Consider the following 11,429-nt stretch of genomic DNA (forward strand, 5'->3'; position numbering starts at 1 on the left):
AAGAAGCTGTGCCAGGGATTGTAAATCTGTGGCCATTGGTTTTACATGAAAAAAAATAAAGAAACAAGTATTCTGTTCTTAGCCTTGGAGTGAATAGTGTGCAGATTCATACTGGGTTTTAAAGAATTAAATTATGAGGATAAGTTTCATAAACTAAGAGTGTAATCGTTGGCTTTAGAGCTCTGAGGGGTGAGATAATTGAGATGTTTAACATCATTAAGGAATTCAATAGGGTATTGAGAGAAACTATTTCCTCTTGTGGGAAAATTCAGAATAAGGGGACATAGCATTAACATTGGAACTAGGCCATTCAGAATTAAAATCAGGATTTTTTTTTCCCCACTTAAGTTAGTAGAAATCTGGGATCGTCTCCCCAGAGATCTGGGATCATCTCCCCTGAAATCTGGAATCATCTCCCCTGAAAGACTGTGAATGCTGTTGATCAGTTGCAGCTTTCAGGTTGATATTGACAGAGGTTTTTGGGTAAATGCATCAAGGGACACGGATCAAAGTCAGTTCATTGGAATTCAAATACAGATCAGCAATGATCTATCTGAATGACGGGACAGACTCAAGGGGCTGAATAGTCCACTGCTGTTCCAATGATGTTAACCCAATTTTTTTTCCTCTTTATTCCTTAATGAGATGTGGGCATCGCTGGCTGGGCCAGCATTTGTTACCCATCACTAATTGGTCATAAGGTCATAAGAAAGAGGAGCAGGAGTAGGCCATCTAGCCCTTCGAGCCTGCCCCGCCATTCAATAAGATCATGGCTGATCTGTCGTGGCTCAGTTCCACTTTCCCGCCCTCTCCCCATAACCCTTAATCCCCTCTCTTATCAAAAACCCATCAACCCGCGTCTTAAAAATATTTAGCGAGGCAGCCTCCACCACTTCAACGGGCAGAGAATTCCAGAGATTCACCACCCTTTGACTGAAGAAGTTCCTCCTCAACTCTGTTCTAAACCGCCCCCCCTTTATCTTGAGGCTGTGCCCCCTAGTCCTACTGTCCTTTCTGAGCGGGAAGAGTCTCTCCACCTCTATCCTATCCATCCCATTCATCATTTTATACGTCTCAATGAGATCTCCCCTCATTCTTCTAAACTCTAACGAGTACAAGCCTAGTTTATTCAGCCTCTCCTCATAGCTCAACCCCCTCAACTCCGGTATCAGCCTAGTAAACCTCCTCTGCACTCCCTCCAAGGCCAAAATATCTTTGCGCAGGTGCGGCGCCCAAAACTGCACACAGTACTCCAGCTGCAGCCTCACCAATTGCTGTCCATTTCAGTGGGCTTTGACTCCAGAGCCACATTGCTGTGGCTCTGGAGTCACATGTAGGCCAGACCAGATAAGGATGGCAGATTTCCTTTCCTAAAAGACATTGGTGAACCAGATAGGTTTTTGTAAGAATGGTTTCCTGGTCATCATTAGATTTTTAATTCGCACATTCTTCATCATGAACCTGGGCGTGGAGAAAGGAGGTCAAAACCAGTGAATCTGAGCTGGATCCCTGACCGCTTTCTCTCCTTGCTGCCTGAGGGGTTCTGAGGCCAGTTGTGGAACCCTATCAAGGCACTATTCAGAGAAGAGCGAGGGAGTTTTTCCTGCTGTTCTGGCAAAGATTTATCCCTCAACCAACATTGCAGAAACTAACTACCTGGTCATTTATCTCATTGCTGTCTGTGGGAGTTTGCTGCGCAAACACATGACGTTTTACTGTGTTGAACGTGCTATATAAAGGCAAGTTGTTGTTGCATGTGAGCAATTTGGATATTCCACTCATTTGGATAAATCAAAGAGACTTCCATACCCATGTATGAGTCTCCTTGCCCAATCTCCTTCTTGCCTGTGAATAAATTGGCTGCCGTGTTCCCTTGTTTACATCTGTGGTTATATTTGAGTAGTAATGCACTTAGCTGTAAAATGCTCTAGCGGTCCCTGAGCTGGTGAAAGTGCAAATAAGAATGCAAGTCCTTATTTCAAATCACTGATTAAGGCGTCACCACTTGAAATGATTCCATCAGCAAATGATATTAGGTTGTGGTTACTGACATGCGCAGCACTTCAAATCCTGAGCGAGTTCCTTCCGTCTGAAAGTCTAGGCCTGTGTTCAACCTTGCCTTAGTTCATAGTAGACCACTGTTATGGATTGTAGAATAATTGTTTAATCATCTCACACTTTCTTACTTCCCTTACTGTGTTTCCAGCGTTGCGTACCTCATTTTTGTCAGGCACCTGGGTGGAATCCTTGCCGTGGCCAATATACGAGGAGGAGGAGAGTATGGAGAAACCTGGCACCAAGGTAAGAGGTTCCTGACAATCTATCCTTCACCTTGGATTCACTTCACTTAATTTTGTGCATTCAACTAGGTACAGTATTGTCATGGTTATGACACTGCGATTATTACCAGCCTAGCAGACCTGAACTGATGATTCAAAGAGCTTGTGTTCAAATCCAACCATAACAGTGTGAGAATTTGAATGCCAATGGTATCAATAAAGTCAACAGGAATGATGTAAAAACCCAATTCACTGCTGTTCCTTGAGGAAGGCAACCTACTCTTTTTAACTAGTCTAGACCCAAGTGTTATTTCTGTCTGTCAGCAACATGGCTGACCCTTAACACTCCATTCTGAAACCAAATTGCTGAAGCCACTCAATTGATATTCCGTGGATTTCTCTCCAAATGATATCTCCCCAAATGATTATCATGTGAGAGTTTCTAAACTCCACACTCAGAAGGACACACTTTGAAATCCTTTTTCAAACAATGCTTTCCAACAACTGTTTACATTAAGAATCCATTTCAAGTTTTCCTCTGTCATCCCATGAAGTTGGTGATGTGCCCTCTTGTTGAACCACTGGTGGAAATGTAGTTCCCATAATGCCGTAGGGTGGGAATTTCAGGATTTAGCCCAGTGACGGTGAGGGACTGACCAATGTGTGTCATGCTGGGATAAGCTCTGATTTGGAGGGACAATACTGCACACTCTACCACAGAGCCCGCCAGGGAGATATCCCAAATATCCATCCATCCATGGAGTTCTGCCCTTGGGGCTGGTCCCAGCCAAGTGACACACACGAGGTTCTTGAGCCATTTACAAAGGAACAATTTCTGAGGTGGTTTCACAGGGATTCCCTGAGTACCTTTCCTTAGGTTGGGTTGCAGCCAAGGATAAAGAGCCGACCTAAACTTTCTGATAGGGGACATGGGGGGATAGATTACATTCACACCCGTCAGACACAAGTTCCCCCAGGGGACCTCAATCCAGGCCCTTCATCTCTACTCGCTAAGGAAGGCTGGAGGGACCCAGCCCTTCAGACTCAAGAGGCAGTAATACTATCCTTCACTTACTGATCATTCTGACCTAACCCAGTACGATTCCCCTCACAAAATGTCAAACCAAAATTTAAAGAGGAAATTCTTTGGGACTGTGGGCTTGAACCCTTCACCCTATGACACATACGTGGGAACAGTATCACTTGGCAATATTTAATGGAGGTTACAAAGGTTCTGCCCACCAAGCTAGAAAGCTGGCAAGAGCCCCACATTTTCCCTAAGGAAGTTTCAGTGAACCTACTTAGATTGCACTTGGCAGAAGTCTTGCCCGTTGAGAGCTGCTGTCGAATCGAAGGCTGACAACTGTACAGAATGGCATTGGCACTGGGGAGACAGTGGCCAGAATTCTCCCATCCTGCCCACCACTGGAATTTTAGCGGGTTGCGGAGAATATGAAACGCCATTGACAGTCAGGTGGGAATTTCCAGCTTTTAGACCAGCGTGGCTGGAGAATTTCGCCCAATGTCCGCTGTCAATAAGCCACCCAAGATCTAGGATCATCGCTGGATCCCAGGGCACAGTTGAGTCATGGCAGGGGAGCGGCATGGGTTGTGGAATCGGGGGTCGAGGGCTGGTTCTCAGTGCACCTGTTCCCACTTCCCAGCCTGCTGCTCCATTCAGTAAGGTCATGGCCGATCAGATTGTGACCTCTATCCCACATTCCTGTCAACCCCTGAAACTTTTCAGCTGTTTGTTAATTAAAAATCGATCGAGCTTTGTCTTAATAACATTCGAAGATTCCGCTGCCACCACCTTCTGAGGAAGAAAATCCAAAGACACGTGACCCTCTTGAGAGAAAAAGGCCGGAATGTTACCACCATTCACTCCAGGGGGATTTTCCCATCCTGCTGTGGCGAACGGAGATTTGGCTGGCTGTCAAGTTCTCTGGCCTCACTGTAGCAGGAGCGTGGTGTGAACAGCCGGTAAGATCGCACCCACTGTCTCTTATCTCTGCATTAAACAGGCGAGCACTTATTTTTAAAAGGTGGCCCCCAGTTCTAGATCATTTAAGCAATGGAGCCCACAAGTAAACCTGCAAGAATTTATTTGTCCTGTCTCCCTCATGATGAGCTGTTTAGTTACCATGGGGTTAATTGACCACGACGCAAGAATGCCATCTATGGAGTTAATCAGAGTGGGGGCTAGAAGACAGCTACTGTCTTCCCGCCCCCTCGTGTCTTCCTGGGTTTCCTCTGGGTACTCCGGTTTCCTCCCACCGTCCAAAGATGTGTGGGTTAGGTTGATTGGCCATGCTAAGAAATTGCCCCTTAGTGTCCAGGGATGCGTAGATTAGAGGGATTTCTGGCTATAATATGTAGGGATATGGGGGTAGGGCCTGAGTGGGATTGTGTTCAGTGCAGACTCGATGGGCCGAAGGGCCTCTTTCTGCTCTGTAGGGTTCTATGATACTCTCCCACCCAATTAAGTACCCCAACGACCACAACTCATCGCATGGGAGGAGAGGGTGTTACATTCCACCCACTGTGTTTTACTCCCATCCTGTGTGTGACCTGCTTCTGTTTTAATTTTCTGCAGCTGGGATTCTGGATAAGAAGCAGAACTGTTTCGATGATTTCCAGAGTGCAGCCGAGTACCTGATCCAGGAGGGATTCACCTGCAAGGAGAAGCTCACCATCAATGGAGGCTCCAACGGGGGCCTGCTGGTCGGTAAGGAGCCTCAGGCAGACCTTGGCTGAGTAAGGTCAGCCCTGATGATATATAATACGGAGGGTCACCTTGTACAAGGCCCAAGGGAAGTCCCCAACTAAACTGCCCTGGAACTGAACCATTCAGCCCAGAAGTGATCACGGACCAATCCTAGTCAATGCATCAGACTGCAGTTTATGGCAGATACTGTTATCAGCTTTAGCAAATCCTGGTGTGTGAGACGGTACAAGAATATCAGTTCCAGATTGCCATCTATTGGTTCCTGTTGGAAAGTGCATTTGTGAAGATTTTGGCAACATCAGGATTGATATCTGTTGCCAGATCCAGTAGATTTCTGTTGAATGCTGTCTGATGCTCTGTGGTACTGGAATTAGTATTACATTTAACTCTAGCAAGGCAAAAGCCAAGCTCTGCACATAATGCATCAAAGAGGCACAAACTAATCCCTATTATCAATGGACACAGCAATGGAGAGAAAGCGAGAGAAGCTTTTTAACCAAAGGGCCATGATAGAATTGTATGAAAGACCAGGCAGTATAGAGAATGTTAATCCTGAGCATTATTTCAAGTTAAGTACAAGGAAAGCAGACTTACGGACTGGCGAAAGGCAAGTTCAACAAGGATTTGAGAAGTATCTCACATGAAGTGTGATTATTTCCTGGAATAGTTTTGAGTCAGGAATGAAAAAAAGATCTGAGTCATACATTAAACTAGGCTTGTACTCGTTAGAGTTTAGAAGAATGAGGGGAGATCTCATTGAGACGTATAAGATGATGAATGGGATGGATAGGATAGAGGTGGAGAGACTCTTCCCGCTCAGAAAGGACAGTAGGACTAGGGGGCACAGCCTCAAGATAAAGGGGGGGCGGTTTAGAACGGAGTTGAGGAGGAACTTCTTCACTCAAAGGGTGGTGAATCTCTGGAATTCTCTGCCCGTTGAGGTGGTGGAGGCTGCCTCGCTAAATATTTTTAAGACGCATGTTGATGGGTTTTTGATAAGCGAGGGGATTAAGGGTTATGGGGAGAGGGCAGGAATACGGAACTGAGCCACAACAGATCAGCCATGATCTTATTGAATGGCGGGGCAGGCTCGGAGGGCTAGATGGCCTACTCCTGCTCCTATTTCTTATGTCCTTGTGTTAATGCAGGAGGCCATCCAACCCATCAAGTCTGCACTGACTCTCTCTGACAGAGCACCCTTTCCCCAAACCTATCCCTGTAACCTCCACATTTACCATGGCTAATTCATGTAAGGGGCAACTTAGCACGGCCAATCGACCTAACCCACACATCTTTAGACAATGGGAGGAAATCCGGAGCACCCGGAGGAGAGCCACACACACACGGGAAGAAAGTGCAAATTCCACCCGAGGCCAAAATTGAACTCAGAAGCCAGGCGCTGTGAGGCAGCAGTGCTAACCACTATGCCAACATGCCGTTTGGAGAGAGACAGGAGTCGTGATGGGCGAACAGTGGGCTTTTATGGAAGGTAGAATTAAATGAGCTGCCTGACCTCCCTCGATTATACTCAGTGATATCTAAGCACTTTTTCATTGCAGTATCTCTCCGGCAGGTGCGTGCATGAACCAGCGGCCTGATCTGTTCGGCTGTGCGGTTGTTGAAGTTGGCGTGATGGACATGCTCAAATTCCACAAGTTTACCATCGGCCACGCCTGGACCTCCGACTTTGGCTGTTCCGATCAAAAGGAGCAGTTTGACTGGCTCTTCAAGTGAGTGAGCTCTGGGGATGACTTGTATCTTTGCCCTGATGCCTCAGATATCATTAGGCATGGAGCTGGTGCCAATAACACATTCCGTAAACATGTGCTATCCATTGCAGGGAACTCTTTGAAACTCTAATATGGCAGAGCCCCTCTAATGTAATAACTCTATTGTGACAGAGCCCCTCAGTTGAATTTCGGGGGAGTACGACTCCATGGATACTGTTTGTCACTGGAGTACTATTGCTGGGGTTCAGTTCCATGGCTGGACTGTCCTCTGGTTACTTTATCTAACAGGTGACTGTGGAGCACAAGATTCAAAGACTGGAAGATGTGGTCACAGTTCATCTAATCCCATTCTCTCCCCCCCACTCCCACCTCCGCACCTTTGCATATGTGCATTTTTGAGTTAGGACCCTGGCTGACTTTTTAACCATATTCCTTGCCCACTTGGCGATGAGGTCAATTTCAGAGCCATTACCAAACAACAGGAAGGCTCACAACACCAGGTTAAAATCCAACAGGTTTATTTGCTGTCAGACCTGCTGAGATTTTCCGGGATTTTCTTTTTTGCTTTCAGATTCCTGCATCCGCAGTAATTTGCTTTCATTAAAGTTCAACAGGTTTATTTGGTATCACGAGCTTTTGGAGCATTGTTCCTTCCTCAGGCGAGCCACTCACCTCACGAAGGAGCAGCACTCCGAAAGTTCGTGATCCCAGGTAAACCTGTTGAACTTTAATGAAAGCAAATTACTGCAGATGCGGCAATCTGAAAGCAAAAAAGAAAATGCTGGAAAATCTCAGCAGGCCTGACAGCATCTGTAAGGAGAGAAAAGAGAAAACAGGTCATCTGAACTTGAAAGGTCAGACCTGCTGAGATTTTCCAGCATTTTCTCTTTCCCTGTTGGACTTTAACCTGATGTTGTGAGACTTCTTAATGTGGCCACCCCAGTCCAACACCAGCATCTCCACATGGCTACCAAACAAAGAGGTGGAGTGGAAGCGGGAATCTTTTAACACTAAGGGTTATTGATTCTTTCTTTCTCTCACCAGGTATTCTCCACTGCACAATATCAGGGCACCAGAGGGAGGTGTTCAGTACCCAGCCATGCTGCTGCTCACTGCTGACCATGACGACCGGGTGGTGCCTCTCCACTCTCTGAAGTTTATCGCTACCATGCAGCACATAGTGGGGCGCAGTCCCCATCAGAAAAACCCTCTCCTCATCAGGATCGACACCAAATCTGGGCACGGGGCTGGAAAACCCACCACCAAGGTGATTGAAGAAGAGACAGACATCTTTGCCTTCATTGCCGAAACCTTGAAGCTGGACTGGAGCGAGTGAGGGAGGCCTGAAGTCACATCAGACCACTGGTTTTAAGAAGCAGACTGATACACTTGATTGTTTTAATTCATAATCTCCCCACTCTTTCTTTTCTGTGCTTTGTTTCTTGACCTGTGTTCCCATTACCTGATGGGGAGGTTCAGAGAGTTTTTTCCTGTTTTGATTTTTTTTGCATCTCCCAAAAAATTACACGGCCACCGTGGTACGGCACAGGTGTCAAACCTCAATACTTTAGCAATTTACTTTATTTGTGCAGAGGCTGCAAGTGCTGTTAGTAATTTCCTCCCCCGAAAGGCATTAGTGAACCAGAAGGGTTTTTAGCAACACACCAGTAGTTTCCTGACGAGTACTGATGCGACTAGCACTTTATTCCAGATTTTAATAATTAATTGAATTAAAATTCTCTCAACTGCTATAAGTGGGATTAAAACTTGTATCTCCAGAGCTTCAGCCTTGGCCTCTGGATTACTAGACCAGTAACTTTACACCTACGCTATTCCACTTAAGAGTGTGGGGTAGACTTGATGGATTAGTTGGATTATCCCTACCCACCATTTGTATGTTCACACACTGGTTGAGAAGACAGGTACAACTCCAATGTTGCTATTTCGAACCTGCCCACTGCTCCACCCTCAGTAACGTACCCCTGAGGCACTCTGAAATTCTATTTCCAAATCACTTACCACCCATGCCCCCAATTTTGCAAACTTTCTGCCATTCTTCAAAAAAAATCTCCTTAAAATGTGGGTCTGACCTTCTCCATTAAATTCTCTCCTTCCCGATGTTTGCTGTTCACCCATAGTGGAGCAGGTAGTTTGGAACATTTACATCTGTACAGGATGGTATATAAACTTGTGTTTTGCAGTCAGTTCCACTGTTTGTTGCTGGATTCAGAGACCTAGGTTCAATCAAAATGTTAAGCTGATTCCTCGTCTAAAACATGCCGTAGTCCCATATCCGCTCTCGGTAAATGTTAAAGACCCCATAACGCTTTGAAGGGCAGAGAAATTCTACCCGGTCTCCTAGCCAGTGATTCTCCCTCACTCAACATCATTACAACAGGTGATCTTCTCACTTAACTTCATTGCTGTTCATGGGAGTTTGCTGTGCAAGAATAGCTATCACATTTCTTACGTTGCAACGGTGGTTACTGGAAATTCTGGAACTCCCTGTCTAACAGCACTATGGGTGGACCTACATCTTTGGGATTGCAGCAATTCGAGAAGGCAGCTCACTACCACCTTCTCAAGGGCAACTGGAGATGGGCAATAAATGCTGGCCTAACCAGCAACACCCACATCCCATGAACGAATTCTAAAAAAGATCAAAAAGTACTTCATCGGCAATGAAGTGTTTGGAATATTCTGAGGTTATGAAAGACTCTATATAAATGTAAATCTTTTTGTCTTGATTGGGGCATTCACTCTAACATTGAGTTATACATTCTTGAACCACTGCTAACACTTGTATTGGTGACGCTGAATCCAATAATTTGTGCACTGCATTTGTCTGAGATTGTGTCTGACCAAACAATGAAATAAATAATCACACTGTGTCAACTTTTCTTTTTAAAATAATTATGAATATTGGAAATCTGAAGTAAGCAGGGAGTGTGGTGAAAATACACAATATGTTGTTCAAGGATGCACAGGAGATGGAGATAATGTCAGCCATATGTAGAGGGAACTCAGTGGCTCTATGGCAAGATAAAGGGATAGATGGGTATGAGAAGGGGAGACAAGTCTGATATGTTTGAATCTTCAGGTCTGGCCCGGTGGTTCTCCCAAAACTGTTTGAACCAGAGTGGGGGGAGGTCTAGTATCCAAGCCAATATCGATCATTTAACCAACAGAATCATCTAAAGAGAGGTTATCTGACTTTTAAAAAATGTATTCTTGGAATGTGGGCATTGCTGGCTGGTCAGCATTTATTGCCCATCCCTAATTGCCCGTGGGCAGTTGAGAGTCAGCCATATTGCCGTTGGCTCTGGAGTCACATGTAGGTAAGGACAACAGATTTCCTCCCCTAAAGGACATTAGTGAAGCAGATTGGTTTTTCTGACAGTTGACAATGGTTTCACAGTCATCAGCAGACTCTTAATTCAAGATTTTTTTAAATTAAATTCATTTTCATATGAATAATGATTTTCATATAAGGGGCATAACTATAAGGTTCATGGTGGGAGATATAGGAGGGATGTCCGAGGTAGATTCTTTACTCAGAGGGTGGTTGGGGTGTGGAATAGACAGCCTGCTGTGATAGTGGAGTCGGACACTTTAGGAACTTCCAAGCGGTTATTGGATAGGCACATGGAGCACACCAGAATTACAGGGAGTGGGATAGCTTGATCTTGGGATTGGACATAGCTCGGCACAACATTGAGGGCTGAAGGGCCTGTATTTACTGTACTGATCTATGTTCTATTTTCCACCACTTGCCGAGGTGGGATTAGAACATAGGTCCCCAGAACATAAGCTTAATTTCTGAAATTAATATTCTAGCGATAATACCATTAGTCCATTGCCTCCCCCTCATTATTTCATTTCTGTTTGTGGGAACTGGCTCTGTGCAACTTTGTCACTTGTGGTTACATTGGTTACATTGTAATGTGGGCGACACTAAAAGTCTTTTGGCTGTAAAGCACTTGAGACAGCCTGAGGCTGTGAAAAGTGCCATCTAAATGCAAATCATTTCTCTCACTGCACCATTAATGCCACACAAGGTTTTGTTTCTAAAAGTTTACAGTCATGGGATTTGGAAAAAAAACACAACAAGAAAATGTACACAAAACACAATCCTTTTTTTAATCCAATTTTCATTTCAAGTCATGTCATAATTCACTTATTGAAAATGTGTTACAGTTCTGGATTGTTCCCTGGCGCTCAATGGCCCCCTCACACAGCCTTAACGTAACATAGTCACAACAGCAGTTGTAACCCATTGGGGCTGCATTGCTTTGGTTACTAGCAGTAAACGATGCTACATTCTCCTGTCACTTCCTGTACAATCTCAATTACATCCTTTGGTTTATCCATTGATCTGTAAACAATGTCTTAAAAATGTGTTCAAAAAAAAAGGTAAACACGGTATATATAAATATCACATTTTTAGAAGAATAAGTAACAAATTCTACTGGGTGTCTATGTAACTCTACTGATACATACAAGACAAGCACAAAAAAAGTGTTCACATCTGTCTTATTCACAGGAGCAACTAGAAAGAGGTTGGGGGGAAACTCAAGGAAATTGTATATTCCTTCTGTGAGTTCCACTCTTTAGTCACAGTAACATATTAAACCTATTCTGAGGTAGCTCTGTATAGTTATTCAAAATGAGAAGTGTGCGCGGTTAGCACAC

General features: G+C 44.7%; 1 protein-coding gene across 1 annotated transcript in view; it reads left to right on the forward strand.

Annotated features, from left to right (window-relative positions):
• Positions 1-9,627, forward strand: part of LOC145357900 (prolyl endopeptidase-like) — a 33,152-nt gene extending 23,525 nt beyond the window's left edge. The window contains exons 12-15 of the mRNA XM_080211460.1: positions 2,207-2,301; positions 4,876-5,007; positions 6,581-6,737; positions 7,782-9,627. Of these exons, the coding sequence (XP_080067586.1) occupies positions 2,207-2,301; positions 4,876-5,007; positions 6,581-6,737; positions 7,782-8,073 (676 nt within the window). The 3' untranslated portion in view covers positions 8,074-9,627. The remainder of the gene's footprint in view (positions 1-2,206; positions 2,302-4,875; positions 5,008-6,580; positions 6,738-7,781) is intronic.
• The last annotated feature ends 1,802 nt before the right edge of the window (positions 9,628-11,429 follow it).

This window comes from Carcharhinus amblyrhynchos, chromosome 24, assembly GCF_965287045.1.
Source record: "Carcharhinus amblyrhynchos chromosome 24, sCarAmb.v2.hapA, whole genome shotgun sequence".
Classification (NCBI taxonomy): domain Eukaryota; kingdom Metazoa; phylum Chordata; class Chondrichthyes; order Carcharhiniformes; family Carcharhinidae; genus Carcharhinus; species Carcharhinus amblyrhynchos.